The sequence below is a fragment of the Ixodes scapularis genome, unplaced genomic scaffold (genome assembly GCF_016920785.2).
Source record: "Ixodes scapularis isolate PalLabHiFi unplaced genomic scaffold, ASM1692078v2 PGA_scaffold3__209_contigs__length_174095766, whole genome shotgun sequence".
NCBI classification, from domain to species: Eukaryota; Metazoa; Arthropoda; class Arachnida; order Ixodida; family Ixodidae; genus Ixodes; species Ixodes scapularis.
In genome coordinates this window covers 73783274-73806015 of record NW_024609868.1, presented here as the reverse complement: position 1 = coordinate 73806015, position 22742 = coordinate 73783274, and the positions used below count along the sequence as shown (strand labels likewise).

Here is a 22742-nt window from a genome sequence, read left to right as displayed (position 1 = left end):
CCGTATTCGTGTCCAATCCCCGACCTACGCGTGCCCCTGTGTAGTGACGCAGGGAAATTCGGCACTTAGGCGTTATTATCTACGAGGTGTTGCCCCCCTTTCCCTCTCCCTTTCTAAGAAAGTTTAAAAATGTATTGCAAACAACACGGGGGACGGGGGAGAAATTCCAGATCCCATCCCAATCTCCCGAAAAATTCCGACGGCTCTGTTTCAGTTTGTGCGCTCTGTTTTTGTTCTTCTGCATCGGCCGCAATTATGTAAAGACGCTGCAGAATCCGAAAGCGAAAAACTCCTCCTAAATTTCTGTTCTGCGAGCCGCAGCGCTGAACGTATCAGAGCCGCGGAGTCAGTAATGTAAACGCGTAATAGTCTTAAACACGAAACTAGACCAATTACGAACGCAAGCCTTTCCCCTGCTTTCTGTGAACAATAATATATTTACGGGGAGGTGCAACAATATTCAATTAGAATGCTTAAATGCAAAAGCATTAACTATTTCATGAAGCGAGCTGAGGTCATCAGTTTGAAGAGCGAAAACGGCTCTTATATAGTTTCCATTTTGCCTTCGGTTCCATTGGCTGGCGCGCGTCGACGGGGCTCCGATTAGTCTCTGCGCCATGGACTCCAAGTTCCCGAGCGCACGCGCGCTGGTGCGTAGCAGACGACAAAGGGAGCGGACGAGCGACTGCATGCTTTCGCATTCACAACTCATAAGGAATGCTTAGGTGTACGTCGAGCTTTTTTTCCCTTTACACGAGCTTCCTTGCGCTAGTGGGACTCAAAGATACTCGCACGCAACGCCACTGGCCAAGAAACTAATATGTTGAGGTGTAATTTCAAAGACAAAAACGAGCGTTTCCGTTCAATCTTCCTTCGCAAAAACTGATCACGTAGCTGGGCAGTTGCACTGTCCTCCAGCGGCGATATTTGAATGCGGCTCATAGATTGGTCCCGAGTATTGTGTGGGCCCTCGGCTTGGGTTTGTGATAGTCGATAGCTCGAGATGCATTCGGGTAGTGTCCCGTCTCCAATCACTACAATGACGACAACAGCCGAACCCTAACAATGTCTGGAACGCAGCGCGTGTCATGTGCTTTGCCAACATAACCCCAGCGCGTGGCTATGATAAACATTGGCGGCATATATTCGGCTGCGAGTTGAGGCGGTGAACGCTGCTTGTTTTTCTTTAATGTTTCCTGCCACTTCGATTGCATTTGTACGGTTTTTCAAAAAGCCGTAATATGCTTCGCGTGCCTTCTATCCTTCTGCAATTTGTTGATTTAGTGTTTCTCGGTGATGCTAAGCAAATTTCTGATTTAAACCATGCCCTAAACACAATATTAAGAAAGTTGATTACGCAAAAATAATTAACAATCCAATTATCCCGGACTTTAATAATTTTCATAAATAGGCCCCTGGCCCAGTACAAAACGACACAAGTCTTTTTTTCTTGCGACGCGTAGTTTCCGCAATGCCAAATTTGTCCACCTTTCGTGAAATACCCTGTGCATATATATAGGCAAAAGTAAGGTGCAGAGACAGGGCAACCGTTAGATGAGAAAAAAATTAAAAAAATACTATCTTAAAAACTAATTTTAGAAAACAAAGTCACAAAGCAAAAACGAGTAAAGTGCAGTATATAAAGATGTGTTAGTTTACAAGAACAATCTAGACGCAAAAACGCTTGATATGCGGAGAATACACTTAAAAATGACGGAATAAAAGTCAAAGTTAAACACAAAAAGTTACAAAATTAAATTTTTACATAAAAATGGAATAAAGCATTAAAAATAAAAATAAGAAAAAGGCGTGATAAATATATTTATTTATTTATTTATTTGTTTATTTATTTATTTTTATAGATAGTGGAGGAATTGTTTTGCAGCTTATTCTTCGAATTTTAATTTTGGGTCGTATCTCCGTTGGCCGGTGTTACACAAAGCCTACTGGAAAACTCCAACCTCCTGCATTTCATCGCCTCTCTAACGTTCCACGAATCGGCCGAAAAATCCGGCCAGTGCTAGCTACACACTTATATATAAAGCAGTTACCCTCTTCTGTCCTTCACGTCGTTTCCGCTGAGTGGCGCCACTCCCTTGGAGTTGCGAATGATTGCGCAAAGCGGGCACAAATGGTGGGAACGACGCGCTCTCGCGGACCGATCAACCACCTCCCTTTCATCCCGCTGCCTGGATCGCGTACCTGACTAGTCTTTATAGCGTCCTATTCCGCCCGTGCATCGATAGTGGTCCCGAAGTGGCCACAAAGGATGTCACAAAAGCCAGAGTGTCACGCTGTCGGATGTCGCGATCCTGGTGGTTGGTCGTTAAAGTTCCAGCAAAAAGCACGAGCAACCGTGGGTGTCACTGTCGTCGCGGCGTCTAAACTCTTGACTGCCGAAGCTTCCGTGGACTGTCACAGTGAAGAGCGACCTGCAGCGGAACAGGAGTCTGCACACATCCGCCACTACTGCTGGGACGCCGCCAGGATCGCGACCGGCGACAGCATTGCACTCCTATGACGTCATCAGGCGGGATTCGAGGGACCACTTTTTTTGGACGCGGTAAGCACACCAGTCGGAGAAGCGTTTCAGGCACCATACTTTCATCATCTGATTCAGGTCTCTGCACGTCCGCAAAAAGCCGAGAGTGCAATGGCTTAGCGAGAAATAGCCGTCCCAAGTAGCGCAGTTATTTGTGCCAACATTTTTTGGTCTTTGTCTGGAAATGTAGCACCTTCAAAAGCCCAAAGAGGCCAAGATAGAGACAATTTTGACCTTCTCTGGTCAGAAACCGGAGAAAGTCTTGAGCTTAATTTACCGAACAAGCGCCAGAGTTGGGCTTCACTTGTGGCTGTTCCGTTTTCATGTGGCAACTTTTGCACCTAAATTGTCAAAAAAAAAGTGCCAGATAATAGAATTTGCTGCTGCTGGTCCTTCGGTTCAAACGTGGCACCTTCGGCTCAAGTCTGGAACCCTGGCAGTTAGGTGGTGAGTCAGCTAAAACCGATAGAATCGTCCGAAAATGTCACTCTGGTACTAAATAACGCCTTGGGCCCAAACCCTAATATAGGCCCAAAATAGAACCCACTGCCAACCTTCTGCCAAGTTTGTTCTTTTCTTTTGGCGTGCTACCTGGTGTGTGATTGGTGTAGCTAGCTCATCCATCGCTCTGTCAGGTTAGATTCGAAAGAAGTATCGAAATAGCACACGATGATGGTGCACCTACAAGTTAAAGATGAACAGGGTACAGTACAATCCAGTTTCAATGTGCGGTTGCAAGCCTCACGGTATCAACGCCTTTTAGAAATAGAGAGGCTGTAGTGTTGAATTTTTGGCCTCAACTGCAAGAGAGAATGAACCAGAATGAGGCGTCAGCGTTCAGCTGACATCATTCAGCACGGACATAAGTCGTGGTCAAACGCTTACGCAGCACTCCTATTTGTGCCCAGCGCTGGCATCATACAGGTAACCCTGAAACAGGCCTTGCTGCCAGAAAGGTGTGCTCAGCGCACGTTAGTACAAGCTTAACTTTGCTCGTGAAATATTTCGCCTGCACCTAAGACATATGGAAGGAAAGGCTAAGAAAGCAACAGTAGATCTTATAACGATAAGTGCATTCTGCTAGATTACAACCAGCGTTATACAAATTCCTCATGTCCTTGAAACGCAAGCTCACCATGTGCTTCGACGCCCACACGAAAAAGAGGAAGAAGAGTCGAGGCATCCTCCGGTCTGGGAAGTAGCGGTGCACGACTCGGAGCTGAAACGGCTTCTCCGGCGTAACGGACAGAATGTACGAGACGTTTCCGAACCGCGTCCTCATGGTCGTCAGGACCAGCGCCGGTCCGATCTGGAGAAGGTCGAACTCGTACCGTTGCAGATTCCGCAACCATTCCAGGGAGCAGAATGTCTTGCAGACGACGTGCACTGTGCCCAAGTGCCCGCGGGACGTCCAGGCCGTTTCCCACCTGTGGTACATGAGGCGGCCCCACCACGTGGTCTCGGCATCGACGCTGAAGTTCTCGCCCTTGACGAGGCACGATGGCCCGTGCAATTGATCGAAGTGGCCGATGTCCGCCGAGTTTTCGACTAGTTCTTGAATGTGGCAATAGATGACGTTCTCGTTGCGCTTCCCAATGTTGTCCCATTTCGGGCATGCGATCTCGGGGATGTCGGTGAGTAGCCAGCTTGGTGGCTCGCCTTCGGCGTGGTACCACGCAAACACCAGTCCCCCTATCTCTTCAGATTTCCACGTCTTCATTTTAGCGAAGTCCGGCACTGAAAAATACAAAATTTGAAGAGAGAAATATCGAACGATATCAACACACCATGAAACGCAGATCATCCAAATAGAAAGGTGACAACACAAGGAGCATATGAGCTTGCATTAACGAAATAAGAATCCACAGAGCAAGTCGAAAGTCGATAGCCAACCAGAAATGTGTAACAAAACTGTGGAACCGAAGCGTAGAAAATTTACAACGCCTAATGTTGCGACTTGGCCAGCTTTAGAATAGCGTATAAAACACATTTGCGTAGGCCAAAAAATAGCGTCTTCACCACCGCGCACGTGAAGAGCCCACATTGCGTTATGAGATGCCGCATGGTGACGACGCAATTTTTTGAGGCACATAAAGTTTTTGCGCACACTATTATCTCGCAGAAAGTCAAGATGATCCTACCCTTCGCGCTGTACGGCACGTGCGTGCAAACCCCGTCTTCTCCTCTGAACCTCCATCCGTGGAAGGGGCACTCGATGCAGTCTCCCACCACGCGACCCATCACTCCCAGGTGGGCCCCCAGGTGGGGGCAGTAGGCGTCCGCTACGTGGGCCACGCCGTCTTGTGTGCGGAAGACGACCAGGTCCTCTCCTGCGACGTCGCACGCAAAACTTTCTTATTTATTTTGAGAATACTACCAGCTCCACTCAAAAAGACGCAGTAAAAGTGTTTAAAAAACAAATGCAGTGGTACACCGATAGAAAATAGCTAAGTGCAAGGCTATAGTCTCCACAAAATTATAAAACGTCGCCACAGAGCCAATATTATTTCTTTAATCTCTCCAGTCTGTAGGTGCCGGAGGGAAGAGTGGATATCTGAAACAGTTGTTCATGTTTAGCGTTACTTTTCTCTTTTCTCAAAAATGGTTCATCATAAAATATGACATGCAACCAGCAACGTGAAAAAAAAAAAAAAGAAAAACTGCAGGCGTTTTTAAGGTATCTCATAGATGTCAAATGTTAGTACCTCTGTCCGACATTCTGTGCGTTTGGAGCTCAAAAACATACAGTAAAGCTCTTCAAAGGAGTCACGAAACGATAGTAAGTTTAAAGTTTGCGTCTTATACACAATAACATCTAGCCTTTTTTTTAGGGAGGGGGGTATGGTTTATTACGCGTTGGATATTGCGTGTTTCTACTGGAAAAATATGAGAAGCGGAGTATGCAAAGCAATACACGCAGATGCGATTTCTAATATATTATCACGATATCTGATACCTGTTCATGAATTCGTAGCACGTCAGGTCCCCACGAATCTTGCTAACATTTCATTTTACGTGGATATAAAATACTATTCTGTGTCCTATTGCAACCCATTGTTTTTATACGCGTCTGCGAAAGAAAAACTAGACCATAAACGTGCTGCCTGACGCACGGATACTGCACGCTGACGTTCGCGAAACGGCAGGAAATTCTGGGAACGCATATTCAACAATGCCACGAGGAAAAACTCCCGGAAAAGTAACGACTAAGTACCCCGAAGAATGTACCCAACCTTCCGGATCCCTAACAGAAACGCAAAGGACAACGTACCGAATGCTCTCACGCTTTTTACGTCTCCGACTCCCAGATCCGTGGACTCCATGACAGGGATCCAGCCGTTTGGAAAGACGGGAGGCATTGCTTTTGGAAACCTGGGTAACCGGGATTTTTCCTAAAACCAAAGCGAAAAAAGAAATAATATTTAGGACATAAACCAATACGTCTTGTTCTTGAAGTAAGATTCGATTGTAACAAAGAAAAACTACGAATAAATATTGTTGCCAATAAGGCCCGTTATTTCTAATAGGAGGCGCGATGGCGCTTTGAGCAAATCAGGCATGAAGCCACCTGAAGTAAGAGAGTTGTCCCGGAAGTGAGCGTTGGACAGTCTTTTCAAACCCTCCCGAGCTTGTATTCAAAAATGTCCAAGGCGCTGTTTGTTTGTGAATTTTTTTGTTTTGTTTTTATCTCAAGAAAGCTTTTTTTGTTGCGCAATAGCAGCGCGCACAGACCAGGGAAATTTTCTGGGAAGCCATCTAATGCGCGAGGACTTTGAGCTTCTAGTTTGTGAGGTGTACGTGTCGCACGTTCAAATACCTCATTTCGAGGATTTAATGCTAAAGCGGATCATTTGAACCTACATAAATGCGCAACGAAACATGGAGCCAAGTATGCTGTGCTTGATTGGTTCCATTAGATCGTTGCGTCGGTCGTGGTGGTACTTTGAAACGGAGTATGCCACATTCTTTTTAGCGAAAATCAAGCAGAATGATGTCTATGCGGAGAGCACGTTTTCCTACGCGGGAGTTCCAGTGACGTCAGAACCACGCCGAGCTTTGATTGGCTTTGATTTGGAGGATTGTGAGTAAACCTCAACGCTAGATGCCTTGAGGTCTGCACACTATTTTTGTTTTTCATTCAGCCAATAAGAACTAGGTGTCCTGACATCATCGCAACCCCGGAGCAAGAAGCAGACGAACTTGCTCTCAGCATAACCTCCATAGATCTGAGCTTCCCGAGCTGCGTGCTTAACCTTAAAATCTCCTTTAGCGAGAGGGTCCTTTATGCGGCATGTGATGCGAGCCAGGTCTCCGGTTTCCTAGAGAAAGCTTCACTAAAGCTGCCATTAGACTCGTTCTGTGAGAAAGGTTTTTGTAAAACGATATATCGACTACAAGCTACAAATAAACTCCACTCTTCGTGCAAATTTTCAAGTCCAGAAAATTCCGAACAAACAATGCGACGTCTTGCAACTTTGTTTCCTTAACGACAACAAAAAATATATAACGGTCATGGTTTTAGTAATAGAAAAAAGGTGGTGTATATCCTGAAAACTTGAGACGAATGTAGGTGTAGATTCTGAAATCTTAATTTCCATTAAAGTATCTCTCTAGAATAGGAATAGATTTGTTGTTGTTTTTTACCGGGGAAAAAGTTCTTATCTTGTGCCTTACGAGCGTGTTCATGTGCGTCATTCAAGGGCTGTACAGCTCGTAACCTTGACGTAAAACGTTCAGATCGTGCTCACATTCTTTCCCTCACTGCACTTCGAGGCAAAAACAAAATATACACTACAAGCTATAAGATGGTAATCGTGAGACTATATTTTTATGTTATTTTTATGATATATGCTCACCATTTAAATTCACCACACACGGCAATTCAAGCACGCTCATGGGAGTAAGTACATGGTTTTACTTTGGGTTTTTTAACGCAATATGTTTTATAGGTCTTTTTCATGTGGAAAAAAAAATAATCCTTAACGAGCGTCACACACGAGCCACACGCTAAAAGCGTCTAACAAAAAATAAAAAAAATTAAAACTAAAAGAAGAACAAGAAATAGAAAAAAATTAGGTATGTGTCTGGTTCGCGCGGAACACATTTTATGCTTCCCGGTTTTATCAGCGTGGACAAGCATGTGTAATTTTCTTACGCAAACGCTCTTGCAAAAAAAAAAAAAAAAAAATTAAAAAAAAACTTATTTGCACGCATATGTTTTTGATTGTGGTGCGAGATAAAATGGAGCCGTGGCTGCTCTGAAATTGCGCGTTGGGTCTTCGCTGTGCACGGGCAATTCGGGAAGTGCATGAACGCAGCAGTACTGCTGATCTTAGGCCGTTAAGTTTGTTGTCCCACGGTGGCCAGCCTAATATTGTAAGTGCGCAGATGAGCTGGTGGTAGCTAATCATGTCATTTAACATCTGTCGAATAGAAGGTTTTTTCTTTTCTGCACCACAGTCTCAGATGTCAAATGACATGATCAAATTAAAGACCCATCTGCGAAGCAGCCATGATCAAACCGGGTTATATAAGTCGAAATATATTCACCTGCCTTCTTTCTATCCCTTTCTACCAATATAAGTAAAATTAATAATATACACCCCAATCAAACATTTTAAGGTATTCAGTAATTCCTAATGCTATATCGAAGAGCAATTAACTCTAGAAACATCGTTTCAATCTTCTACAATGCTCTCTTCCATAAGACTGGATCGCGATAGTTCAGCCGGCTGTCATACATAAAACCAGAAAAAAATGTGTGCAAATTTCATGTTCGTTATTTTATCTTTTTTTAGGACTGATGATCTCGGCAACTAATTCGTTTTGTTCTGATCTGTCTTGTTCTGGCCATCACCCTCTGTGTCACTTTTTTCCTAGTGCGGTTGTTTAAACCAGCAGACAACTTGTGTGTGTGTGTGCGTCTGCCTGTGAGTATTTTAATGCGTGAGCATTAAAACGCTCGCTTTGACGAAAACCCGGCGGTGTCTTTCGTTTGTCAGCGCCGCGAAGAGGGGGAGAGGATGACGCGTGCGACACTCCCATTGGTCCCAAGCGCTGCTGTCAGCACGCGTCAAGCCTCCCTCTCTCCGCGGTGCTAACATACTGACAGACACCTCGTGATTTTTTTTCACAACGAGCCCTTTCGTTTTCCTCACAGTCACGCTCACAGCTGACGCGGAGCCCGAGAGGGAGACGCAACGCGGCGCTGTGGAGTGCGGGCTTGCTCAGTTGCCGCCCGGATGTCACCGATTGCTCTTCGCTCCGAGTTTCCGTGGTAGTGGTTCATGTGTGTGTGTAGTTAAAAGGATGGATGCGGTTCCCTCCATGAGTGATATGGATTCGGTTAGTTCCACGAGTGGTATGGATGTGATTCTTTACACGAGTGATATGGATGACTGTATCCAAGGGCGTCGACGTACCCTGACAGGCAGGCTACGGAAAAGGGGTGAAAAAGAACAGGATTATCCAATGATGGATTCTTGGGAAATGCGTTAGCATGACTCTTGGGAAACGCCGCACACGTCTTCCTTTGGGAAACGCTAACACTGACCCCGTAACAAGGCAAAAAAGCAGCAAAAAATATAAAGAAAAGCACAAGAGAAAGCTAAAACATGAAAGTTAAGGTGTCAGCGTTAGCGATTCCCAAAGGGGGGTGTTTGGTGTTCCTCAAGGGTCATGCTAACGGATCCCCTAAGAATCCAGCGATGGATCTTCGTGTTTTTTTTTTTGTTTTTTTTTGCGATGAATTCTAACGTCATGTGCAGTGTTTGTTGTTTTTTCTTGCTTCATTTTACGCATGCGAACATTCTAGTAAGTGATTATTTTACGCTGCTGTACACACTCACTCCCTCTGCAACAATACCTCTGGCGCTGCGGGTTAACCTGAAACAATTATATAATTAAATTGTTCGTGAGCATGTGAAAACCAAGTATCAAGGTCGTGAAGACGTTCAGAAGCACTTTAAGAGCCAATGAAACCATTGCAAACTCCGCGCATGTTTCTTCTGTTAACCTTAATCAAATAAAGTATTCCTGAACTTCGACGACCAAACTGTGAAAACTTTTGGTTTTCGGAGAGTGAAGGGAAACTCTAAGAATAAATTGTGGTGCGCTAGATGTTCTCGCTCAAGTGCTGCGAAACTCGAGGCACCGGAGAAACCGCAGAACCAGAAACTCCGAGCTTCGTGAGAAATAGGTCAGTACGTATACTAGAGCTGGAAGTCCGGGTAGGAGTTGAAAAATGTCCTATAACTTGACACGCGACTCTCAGCATTGACTCTGGCGGAGTCAAAATTATCATCTGATTCGTCGCTTGCCCAAAGACCTATGGCCTGAAACACCTGCTAACTCACAAGCCGAAGGGCTCGATTTTTTCTGTCACCTAAAGAGGCCAATGCGGGAGTACGGATTGAAGACGAGTGATGTTTCAGCGCTCGGCAAAGGCTCGTGCCCTCAGAAAATGAAGGCAAGCTTCACCGAAACTCTGGCGCAGTATTCGTGTGCAATCCGCACCCAGCGTTGGCCTTTCTAGGTGACGTAGAAAAGTTAGCGGCCGGTCTTGCTGTCTTGGGGTGTTTGTATGCCACGGACCTTTAGGCGCGTGGCGAATCAGATCATGATCCCGACTCGTCACGCCCAGAGTGTCTCGCCAAGTGGCACGGCATTTCTCAACTCATTCACCGACTTGCAGCTCGCGTACGTACACTGACGTACCTCTCACGAAGCCCAATGTTTCCGGTTCTGGGGTTTCTCCGGTGCCTCGACTGTCGTCGTGGCACTTCGGCGAGATCCTTTCCCACCATAATTACTTTGATGTTCTCGGAGTTCCCTTCATTATCCGACAATCAAAAGTGTATGAGGGGTATGTGTAGAAGAGGTAGGCGAGGAGTCAACACTGATCCGGACTACAGAGAATGTTTCGTGACTTTGAATCGATGGCGCGGCACTGAAACTTAGCATTTTATTTGTATGTCCAGAGACCAGACGATACCATCAAGAAAAACATTACTTGAAATGGAAGATATAACTACACAACTCGCAAACTGTATCATCCATTCAGGCATGCATCGCGTCATTGGATGATAACAGCGAAGCTGCTGTAGGTCGAGGAATAATTAGTTTCCTGTTTTGCCATAAGGCGATGGGATTCGGTATTCGGGGAAATGCGGAAAAGGTAATTTGGTATTCCGATGAATGCCATGATGTTGTTAACGTGGAATAAGTACATCGCAGCCCTGGTTGGGAAAAAAGGCCGGCATACGAAAAAGCTACCGACACCAGTCACGTGAACACAGTTCGCAGAATTTTACCAGTGAGACATCGTCCGTCGAATTCGACCAGTGAGACAACATCTGCCAAATTTAACGTAAGAAATCTCGCACTTACATATCTTACGTATGAGTCGTTTGTCAAAAATTAGCAATATAGGCTGCAGAATTTCACTGACTCGCGTCAGGACAATAAAGATAAACAAATAAACTTCGACGTTTTTCATTGTCAAAGCCAATTATTGACCTCTTTCATTATAGGCCGATGTTTACAAGTTTTTTAGTAAAGAAATAGCTCCGCTGTTTTTTTAAAGCTATTAATTTCTACCACTTTGGAAATACTGAAAAGCCACAAATTGGCAGCGACCTTAATTTCCAAAGTCCCGGCTATAATGCAAGGAACGTAGTATTTAGGGAGCGATCGTTTATATTCGCTGAGAAAACATCAAACGTCACGCAGCGCTACGGTGTCAAGTCGTGGTGTCACCTGGCACCAAGTCGTCCCGTGACCTGACGTTACGCAACGTCTACATTACGTCACCTCACGTGATGACTGCGTCCGTGCGTGTTTGCGCGAACACCTCATATTACGTCTCGTCACCGGTCATAAGGTATGTGCATACACATGGACGCACTGACGCACCAACGGGCCAATTATGGAAAGATTGGGAGGGCGCTTTTGTTATGCAGTAATCCATGCTTTGAAGAAAAAAAAACTTTCTTTAACGTTATTAGATATCAGTTCTCCCGGACCTCGATGGGCACTTTGAAAATGTCAACCGTCGATGACCGGGGCAGAATCATGGATGAGAATGCCGATTGCGGGATAGACTCGTTGAAGAGGACTTGTTTATTTGTGTTATGACCGGCGGCAGAAAGTTATTTGACGTGAAAGCTCATGTTGTTTTGAATAAAAAGAATTACTGCTACGTAAAACGATTTCATAAGGACAGGAAAAGTAGTCAAATCGGCTTATTTAGTTTCAAGATGGGCACTTCGGCGTCAAGTGTCCTCCGGCGTACGATGAGGACGACGGCTAACTTGTAGCCGAAGAGCAAGAGCTGTCGCGCGCGACGTAAACAAACACGTCGCACCGCGGGAGGGAAGGCCCGAGCACGGGTTCATTTCCCGTCCGGTCAGAGGTTATGACAGTGCGCCGAAACCTGTCCTGTCCAATCAGGCTCTATAGTTAGAATCTCATTGGACACAGGACACAAGGGACTGTCGACCAACTGAACGGACGACGCCACCCTCGCTCGGACGCCAACCCACGGTTTAGAGCTTAAACATGAACACACGGCCCCCTGGCTTTTCTTATGAACCAGAAAAAATTTTCCGATTCCGACGATCCCGGCGAGAATCGCCAAAACGTGCTTCGCCAGAAGACTTCCTCTCGCGTCAGAGAGTAGGCGGAACCATTTAAGTAAACAAACGACGCGCCAAACAGAAGACGTACGTAAGCGTCTCGCGAACTCAAGTGTCGCGGAAGACGTGTGGTATGTACACTGGGCATTCCGGGAATCCGCAAGCCTCTTCGTGGTGATTTTCACGATGATGTGACTATTGTGGTGCATAAATTTATATTCACATGGCAGACTTCTCCCCGGACAAATTCCTATAAAATCGGTTATATCACCTCTTCTGCGGTTCGAAATCCGCTATGTTTCAGGCGCAAAAAGCATGCAAACCTCAAGAACTTGTCCGCGGACCGCAGGAACGTGTCCGGGGACAAGTTCGCGGAATTATGAACTCTTGTGAATTCCGTGGGCAAACGTCATGAAATAGGTCCGTGCACCTGTCGAACCATAGTCATCGAAATGTTTAAATCCGTTCTATTGTCTCCTTCTCCTGGTACGGCGAGATCCTGGTCCTACGAGGTGCCAGGTCTGCGGACTCGGCGTAACTTGGAAGGAACCAATCGCGCCAAACTGCTCGTGCGACAACTGTTGGCACGAGCAGTTTTTGTTTTTCTACTGACTATTTCTAGTGTTTCAATATACGACTCTTGTCTGGCTGTGTTTTGTGTAACGGTTGACGCTGGTTGACACCTTACTGAACCGAATGTGTTTATATGTTATTTCTTGTGATTACTGTCTTCGTTCCTGACCCATGTAAAGAAAATCAACGATGTTTTATGGCCTTTTTTATTGCTAAGTGTTAACATTTCTATACAAGAACCCCGTTGGACGAGATCAAACATCAGTTGAAAATGCATTGCATCGAGCAGGCAAAAGCAGTGATCTAAAAGCCCCAAGCCATATCATAATATGTTTGTATGCAGTCCCATAGTCAGACGTAACAATGAGCGCCAGTACCACAACGCGAAATCGGCGATCATTTGCGGCTATCAAACGTGGAATATAAACTTCATCTCAGAAAAGGGGGTTATTTTTTAGATTTCCCATCCTTTGTCGATTTATCAGATGATTTATCTCGGGTTCTTGATATTATCATTATTTTGATTTAACTCAATTATAAACTAAGCCGGCTAGTCATAACTGGGAAAAACGTTCAATGTGCTCAAGAATAAAATGATGTTAAAGATGATTGAGTTCGTTGATCGATAATGTTTGTTCCCAAACATGTTTATCCCTTGCAGAGCACTGGGATTTAGGCGGAGTAGGATACATATAGAGGTATTTACTCTCGGAGAGTCTAGGAGACTTTCAATTAGTTCCACACATGTGTGTGACATCGATTAAACCGTCTTTCGTTTATTTCCAAAGGTGGTTCGCCACTATTCTTCCAGAATTACCAGCGACATTATCAAAAATATTCGCCGCGAAGCTTTCTGTAATTTTATTGAACACCTCTGTACGTGATTTCCATCCGGAGGCTGAGTATTTTCTCTAGTTTTCTTTCTATATTCGTGTTTTGAACACTTGCCAGGCGAGCCTGATGGTTCCACATCGGTATTGTTTGTGCGCGCGATGTGTGTGCTGAAGGCGTGTCAATGCAGGATGTTATCAGTCACAATAAATCCCAACCTTGTTTTGCAGGATAGCTGTAAGGTAAAAAGAAATTTATGACTTACTGCAGTGTTTCTAACTATTTCGAGCCCCTTCCGGTTAGTTATTCCACCAAACCAGCTGCTAAATGCGCTTCCGACTCCTCTTTAATGGGGATGGGACACGCCAAAAATAATAAATGAAAAAGTATACTTCTAGGACCCGTTGTGTGTTCCTAGATTTCTACTAAATTTGTTCTGAAAATGGCGCGATAGTTTCGTGGATAAATCGATTTATATATGGGACACTCGGATCCGCCCCACTCGGAAGGGCCTCCAGGCTCCGTGGTTGCGTTGATGAAGTCGCCTGCCCAACGTGCGGCGTCCCCTTGCACGCACTCACAGACTTGGCTCTCTTGGCGCCTCGAGCATAAGGTTCCTCGTTTTCCTTACGCGTTTCGAGCATGCGGTTGTTGACGATTACCTCTACGGCATCACTCCCTTCGCCGAGTCTTTGACACTGATCGCAGCAGCGATGAGAGTTAGTGTAGCGTGAGCTACACTGGCCGAGGTTGAGCACTTTCGCGGGGCTCCTGGAGAGCCGTGCTGCGCATGCGCGAGGAGCAGTGACGTCACACGCCGCACACCTGGCGCGCCGGAGCCGCCGCCGCCGCGCGCTCCGGCCCACGCGTGGAACGGCCCACGCGTGCAAGCCACACCGTGATGCAAGCACAACCAGCATGCCGGGAAGGCAGCTCTGGCAAGCTTCCAATTTCACGTGCAAGCTATTTGCGTGCAAGCTATTTACGCAGGCGCGTGACTTTGTTTGGCGTCTCCTTTGAACGACAGTGCGCGCAAATGAGAGGCAGCACGTGCTCGCGCGCAGCAAACACAAGCTGGAAGGTTCTTATCGACCGATGCCGCAATGTCATTGACTGTGCAGCTATAACGTATGCTTGGTGCTCGCCACGCCCTACGTTTCTCGGGTGCAGCCTGGTGTGACAATTACAAGCGCGATCAAATGGGCCTCGGGTCTCACTCGGAGTTCTACAGGGTGCCATCTCCTTTCCGTTCCCTCGTTCATGACGGAAGCCGCATCTGTGAATCGACCCCCTGTTAGACATAAATCTCAGTATGAAGAAAAACAACAACGCGTCAGCAAGTGAACGTTAGCGTTGAAGAGTGGTGTTTTTCAGTGTTGCGGCTCAACCAATGACGGTTCAATTAGCAGACGCACACCGGTCTCGTATGGCGCTTGACATACGCGGCTCTAGTTTTCGGAGGTCCGCAATCCAAAATCTTCGGCTATAATGTTCCACGTAGAATACATTTTGGGGGGGAAGGGGAAGGGAGCGAAGGCTGTGCTTCACCTCCTCCTTCACTCGCAAAAGTGTAGCAGGAAAGTGCACCCTCTCCCCCCCCCCCCCCTTCCCTGCCCCCCTAAATTTGGCGGGCTATTTGCAACAAAGTGCGTGCGTTCTAAAACAATACGTCTAAGAACACAGCACAGAGTCAGCCAGTCACCGCGAAACGAAAGATAGAGATATCCCTCCGAATTACAAAGTTACAAATACGATTAGACAAAAAAGAAATGCACAAAGCGCGCAGGAATCATGAGCAATTGAAACGTCAAGTTCGTTGTCCTTCCGCACATCGTTGCTTTTTTGTGTGTCTGATTATATTCTGAGCTTTGTCATTCAATTAACGCGCAAGTTTGGGCCACTTGGCATGCGGACATAATTAAAAACAAAACGGCGCAAAGACGAGGACAAAATAAAAAGTAACTGCACAGGACACAGCGCTGAGTCAGCGCTGTATCCTGCGGTTACCTTTCACTTTGTCCTTGTCTTTGCGCTGTGTTGTTCTTAATTATGTCTGTCATTCAGTCGATCCTCTCTATTGCTCGCCGGGATTGGCTAATTCCCTGCTCTGCAAAAAAAAAAAAAAGACCCACGGATGTTTTTTTTTCTTTAGGAATGTGGCTTGGATATGGTGTGGCCTGGCTGCTTGAGAAATGGAGAGCGTGGCGAGTCACGTACCGTTTTATAGTCTGTGAGAGCACACGGCAGGAAATACCCTAAGCACCCTAGGTGAGCCAATACAGGACGCCAGAGCGGCATCCGCAATCGAAGAACGTACGCTGAAGTCTACGAGATTTGCCGGCACAACCAAGTTGCAGAATAGCTTTTTTTAGGCTTCAATGGTGTTATTGTTGTTTCGTCTTCGTTGTTTTTGTTTTTTTTTTCCTTTAATTTGGTCATTAAACATTAAACGTAAGGTCTGAGCCAAACGCAGCGTGGTCGAACGGGTCACCAGTTAAACATGCCAACAATCCATATCCCGACAAAAAAAAAAAATGGAAATATTTTTAAAAGTTATTCGCCTCACAAAGTTACCACAGTAAAAAATATCCGCAAAGTTTTCTTCATTCTTTTAGTCCATTCTTAATAATAAACAAGGTTGTCATCTGGGGACTTCATTTCGTCTATGCGCATTTCTAATAAAAAAAATATAAATAAATAAATACGACAGAGAATGAAAATTTATACCTTCGTTGAAGGTCCGGAGGAAGTGCAGAACCAATGTAGAAAGTACAGGGCGACAAGGATAAATACACTGCACCCGACGAGGAGGCCCGACGTCTCGATGCCGCCATTGCCAATGAATAGTATCCGAGATATTGACAGTAAACCTCCCTCCATGGCGTCCGGTCGCGAAGTGACTTTTTTACCACGGCATAGCCGCTTTCCCCTTGCTGCGTCTTCTGAAAACGACCACGAAATCACTTCCTTGTACTCATAAATAGCCAACATCGTGCAATAAGATACCAATCGCCTCTCGTCCGTCGATGCGTTCGGATGTCGGTGACCGATTTGGTAGAATAGCGCGTGAGTGCATTGACGGGGCTCGTGCGCGGGCATCGTATATCAGGGATCGTTTCCGATGACTACGATGACGATATCCGATACTCCGCAGACACCTTTGCGAAGGCATATAGTATACCCTTATCGGGTTTCTTTATGGTAGGTGTTGGAATGATCTACTGAAACTCCCTAATAGCTGTATTCGCGACTACAGCGTAAGCGATCGATAACTCTGGCGGGAAAACACTGAACTGGACGGGGCAGTTTCTTTCGCGAGTTCCGCTCGTCACTTGCGGCTTCCGTGATTACATACTTGCAGTTGGCACGAAGGAACAGTTGTTCCGGTGACTCTGGCATTACTGTGGCATCAGCGTTCTGCCCGGGTCACCCTGAACGTAATTTACGAAACCGCCGCGTAAACCGCACATTATGCGTCTATCAAGTACTTTAGTACCGTAGAAAGACAGTAGGCAGTCCTCCCATCGCTTCCCCGAAGATGGTCAAGCGTCTGGAAGCTCGCTTACCCCGACACATCGCCGCAGGCTTTAAACGTAGTGCATACAAATCAGGGCAAACCATTTTGAGTTCAATGCTTGCCTGCCGAAACCCGAGCGTCGTGCGTTCAGCTTGCACATGGCACGGCACCACCTGCCTTTGACCGCCGTAGTTTCCGCTAGTGGCGACCCCTGGAGGTTGGCGGATTCCTGAATAGTATAGTAGAAACGGCAAATGAAGGTTTCAGTCATACAGGGTGCCCTGTCTGCTCAAGTGTGTGTCGCCTTTTAATGGCCTTCCGTGCGTCTGCTTTCCCGGAGTAGAGGCATTCTGGTCTAAAGGTAACCCAACCCGTGCGTTTCTTACTATACTTACGGACAGGATGCGAACGACCGGGAGGAATCTCAGCGTTCCCTCCTCCAACTCAATCCTTCGAACTTCCATAGCGCTTCGGCGTCTCAAAATCCTCAAGCGTGAACGGGCATCCGTAGCACGGCAAAAGTCAACAAGCGCGTGCTGGTGGCTGGGGGTTGGAAAGAGACATCCTGCAGTTGTCCATAACTTCAATTAGAACAATGACAACAATAAATTACGCGCCGTCGAACGCCCAGCCTCCACTTGTTTTTGTGCTGCCGGTTGGGATAAGGTACTAAAATGTTAGCACCTAATCCTGTAAAGAAAAAAAAAAAAAAATCAATCCACGGCGAAAAGCTTAAAGCGCCGTTCACACTCTTGCGACCGAGTAAAGGCCCGTTCACACTCTTGCAACCCAGTACGACCGAGAGAGACCAGACCGGTTTTTAAGCCTCATGCGATCTCTTAGGACCAGCTCCGCTGTATCGCATCCGGTCCTAAGAAGTCGCAAAAGGCTTAAAAACCGGTCTGGTCTCTTTCGGTCTTACTCGGTCGCAAGAGTGTGAACGGCGCTTAAGACCAGACCGGTTTCTAAGCCTTTTGCGACTTCTTAGGACCGGATGCGATGCAGCGGAGCTGGTCCTAAGAGATCGCAAGAGGCTTAAAAACCGGTGTGGTCTCTCTCGGTCTTACTCGGTCGCAAGAGTGTGAACGGGGCCTTATTAGAACATTCCTTTCGGCATTACATCCAATGTTGTTGTTGTTGTTTTTTTCGCTCACAAACAGGAGCTGTACAGTCGAAACGCAACTGACTTATGCAGGTAACGAGTGACAATTTCCCCTTATCACTAAAGAGAACCTCACAGAAGAACCTCTATGTGCTCGTTACAATTTCCCCGCACATTGAGCGTATCTAATAACGATGAAGTGCGGAAGACGACAGCCTCAACATCACGCCACTCAAGCGAATTGAGCCACTTCCTGCCGCCCGCTGAAAAACGCATTAAGGCCACGGTCCCACTGAATGTGGCAGTTTAGGTACTTTTTGGCAGGTCATTACTCATCTACTTTTGAATACTGTTTTGTTAGATTGATGTCATTCGAAAGGCAATGCAATCTTCTTTCATTTTATATTATGTACGTGTTGGTTTTTACTGTTCATGCGCATTTGTAGCGTTGCGAATATGATGGCGCGGACCCTCACTTGCTCCGCTAGTTCATGTTTTATGAACGATCCATTAAAGATAACACGGTTCCAATATAGCAGTTTTGTTGAGATGATGTCGGAGCAGAATGTAACGATACACTTTTTTGGTATTTGCACTACTTTGTTTTTTTCATCCTTCCAAATATTGCCCTAAAATTGACATTTTTCAGCACAAATATGTCTTTAATGACAAGGGCTAGGGCAATGAAATTAGCTACAGATGTAGTGCTTATAATTGGTAATATGAAGAAAAACATTTAATGTTGTGAAAATTTGTTTGTTTAGATATTTTATATCAAACGTAGCACTTTTTTGTGCTTCGAGTCATGGTACTTCAAATGCCGCTGAGGAAATAATTAAACTACGATAAAATCTTTTATAACATTTAAAGCTACAATGGTTGCCCAAGAGGTGGACGATGGCTTTTTTTCATTTTCAAAGTTGTAACGCTCCAGGAGCCTTTCAAACTTACCTGTTTTGACGTATACCTTTTTTGGGCATCAAACAGATTTATTGGCATCTAATAACATTTAATGTTTGGAATAGATATACAATGCGATTTATTAAATTTTCACAATGATCTTACTTTGGTTTTTTAATAGGTGTAGAGCTTAGCTAATTTTAAGAACAATTAAAAACTGTTTGGGTATTTTGTTGCGCTACCTGGCGGATGGCAGAGAAACTGCTGATTTCTAATGTTCAAAAAATTTCCAAGGGCGGCGTTGGCGTCTGTATCATCATCAATCTCCGTATCTTTTTACCTTCACATTTAAAAAATATATTGGAAGATTTACTATCGATAAATGAATGGTTTAAGTACTGGGTCAGGGTAATAAATCTAAGACAAATAATTACACAAGCGTTGCGTGATATAATGTGTTCATTATTCGATATGATTGAAATCAATAAACAATAAAGACAAAGAGGAAAAGAATACACCCGAGTTCACTTCATGCCTGGAGTCACTAAATGAGCTATAAAGTATCGGCACTCCGTCCCCAAAATTGTTTTGGGCGCCGCCATTTTGGGTCTTGTTCAGAGCAAACGCAACTACCGATCGTCATGATCCAAAAATACGACTTCCTCAGCATTAGATGCGGTGCTAGGAAGCTGATGCAATATTGCAATTCTCTGTCGCGGGTTGTTTAAACATTTGTGGGGGACGGAAAACCGTTTTATGCGATTTTATATAAAGCTTTAGATAACTGGCAACCACGATTTTAAGCCACAATATGGCCAAGTGTCGTTACTCTGAACCGTAGCTAATTTACTGGCACAAGCAGGAACAATAAGGAAGAGGCAGGTGTCAAAAGGTAGTGGCTTGTGGAATCCACGGGGCTTACGTCATAGCCCCTCCAGGTATTACAAGCCTCTTGAACAAGAGCATGAATAGTGCCATTAAATAAGCTACGCTTCAGAGAAGCGACACTTGGCCATATTGTGGCTTAAAATCATGGTTGCCAGTTATTTGAAGCTTTATCTGAAATCACAAAAAACGCATTCCGTCCTCCACTTTAAACAGTTTGCGACAGAGCAAAGCAAGATTACATGAGTTTCCTAACACCGATTCTAATGCTGAGAATGTCGCACTTTTGAATCATGACGATCGGCAGTTGCGCCTGCTCTGTACAAGCACCAAAATGGCGGCGTTCACAACACTGTCGGGGAAGAGAGTGCCTAGAGTGCCGATACTCTAAGCACAGTTCATGTATTGCCTCTAGTTCCCGGGAAACGCCTTTTCCCTGACTGAAACTGAAAGTAAATATGAATAATACACGATTATTATAGCTTATTTAGTTATAACCAACTACACATAATGAGAGGAGGAAGCGGCCGGGTAGGAGAAACCCGGGTTTTATGTTGATAATGCATTCTCTGGCCTATAGTGTGCTCCGATACGGCATTACTCTCTTTTTTAATTGATTACTGCAATGGAACGATAGAATCGATGGTAACTTTAAGGGGATGTTGAAAAGTGTGTCTTACAATTTATCGCTATGTTCAAGTGACAATATCTTCGCCTTGCTTCAGTTACCTTGTTTTTATTCTCTCTTTTTGCAAGCTGTCGTGCAGCACTACTTTTGGAACAGGGACTTTATCATTCAAAGAGTTGCACCACGTACAACAAGGTGTAATACTCGCTTTGAAGTCCCACGTGTATATAGTCGCTATGGGGAAAGCATTAGGGCATTTTATTTTCCGAAAATATTCAACGCATTATCCGACTCTATATTTACTTCCAAATCGAATTATCGCCTTAAAAAAAATGTCAAGAGGCTGTTTAATGGAAGAAATAAGCATTCTAAAGTTTGAGTACCAGTCGCTAATTTGTGTTGTATTTTTGTTGTGAAGAATGTACTTCCACTGCCAGGTCGCGCCACACAAGCCCTAACCGGCTTCGGCAGACCTGACATTTTGTACTGTTGATCTTGATCAATAAAGACTAATATTATTATTATTATATCAGAGAACAATTTATACCCAGCCTGACATTCTCGCGTACATCCGTTTGCTGGGCCACGCTACTTGAGCTAGCTGAGCACAGCTGGCCACGACGGCCACGACGGGAACGTGATGGTGCTCGAGCCATCCCACTGTGAACCAATGTTTCGGCCACCCCACGGGTGCGTGTCGCCATCTATTGGTTGAACTAACGCCTTGTTCAAGATGGCTGCCGTGGGACCGCAGCCTTAAGTTACGGCGTGCTCTGGCTTAAAGTCTTTTATCGCTGTTTTTAAACTTACGCCTACACACAATCCACCATTTTTTATGAGAAAAGGTGCATGTGCACCTTTCCTCCATGTGCACCTCGCTCCTGCAGAGCGAGCGCACGCGCGCTCGATCTGCAGAACAGCTGCCATTGGGTTCCAAAAAATCACCCTTTTTGACATCTTAAGAACAGTTACACCCGCATCTTGAATACCACTCGATACAGGTAGTTGAGCGGTTACCCCAGTGAGATTCTGGGGGACTCTCCCCATTTTTTGCTCCGTTTGGGTCCTTGACGCCCACGGTGTTGACGCCCCACCACACCGGACGCCGAGCTAACAGGCTTGTCGCACACATGCATGAGCAAGCATCATGGCAACAACAACGCTTACGGATTACAACCGCAAGCCGGAGGGACCCGGGTGAAATGGCTTAGCCAGGAAATTTTTCGGGGGAAGGAGGGAGAGGCTGAAGCCCCATTAGCTTTTCACCTGGCTACGCCCCTGCCCAAGGGGACTCGGCGTGGTCCTGGGTCATCTCGGAGACGCCCGAACCCCTCATCGACATATCAAGGAGCTCCAACCCAAGAGACAACTCGCATTCACTCTGTACCACGGCTCAACAGAATACTTCGAAAGGTCCCGACGTGAAACACTTGGTGCGTTGCATTATAGGACCTCTTTGGCCATAGAGATGGGTGGCACGGTTTCAGTAATGCATTCAGCACAGCACACTATAAAAAAAGAAAAAAAAGGAATCCGTTTTTGGAAGGTTTTTTGACGCCCCAAGAACTCTTCCAGCTCGTGAAGAACGGTTTCGCTCCAAACACTATCGCTCCCTGGCGTACTAGAAAGGCAACTGGGTAGACTTGTACAAAGTTCAACTATTCTACTCAAGTTACTGTTGTTTAACTAATTTTCTGAGTGGTTTAGTTACTTTCAATTATACGTGTAGTTCGGGAATTAGTAGTTCACTTTTATTATATTAACCGAGTAACTTCTCAGATTACAAATTACCTTTGAATTTTAGTAGCTGGTTCGCTTGTCGAGAAACATTCCTGCACAAAAAAAGAAGATCAGCCGATATTTGCGGAGTCGAAAGCACGTGCCGTAGGCAAAGTGTGTATGTGCGTGTGTGACTCATAAGGCAGGAAATGCGGTCACTGTCATTGTATTGATTCATATGTCATTGGCTAGATATGATAATTCTTTCAGTGTCGGTATAACACCTGTAACACAATGTTTTCCTGACTTCCAATGATGTACGGATAATGCCAACAAGCCGTGGAATGCCCAATCCCCAAAAGCAGCTGCTCCAGTGACCAGAAGAGTTTCGGGACTCTTCTGGGTCCGTT

General features: G+C 45.5%; 1 protein-coding gene across 1 annotated transcript in view; it reads right to left on the bottom strand.

Moving 5' to 3' along the window:
* The window catches only part of LOC8034512 (cholesterol 7-desaturase nvd), a 36297-nt gene that overhangs the window by 2148 nt on the left and 11407 nt on the right, over window positions 1-22742 (bottom strand). The window contains exons 2-4 of the mRNA XM_042292777.1: window positions 5814-5934; window positions 4684-4872; window positions 3678-4279 (exon numbers count right to left, since the gene is read on the bottom strand). Of these exons, the coding sequence (XP_042148711.1) occupies window positions 3678-4279; window positions 4684-4872; window positions 5814-5934 (912 nt within the window). The remainder of the gene's footprint in view (window positions 1-3677; window positions 4280-4683; window positions 4873-5813; window positions 5935-22742) is intronic.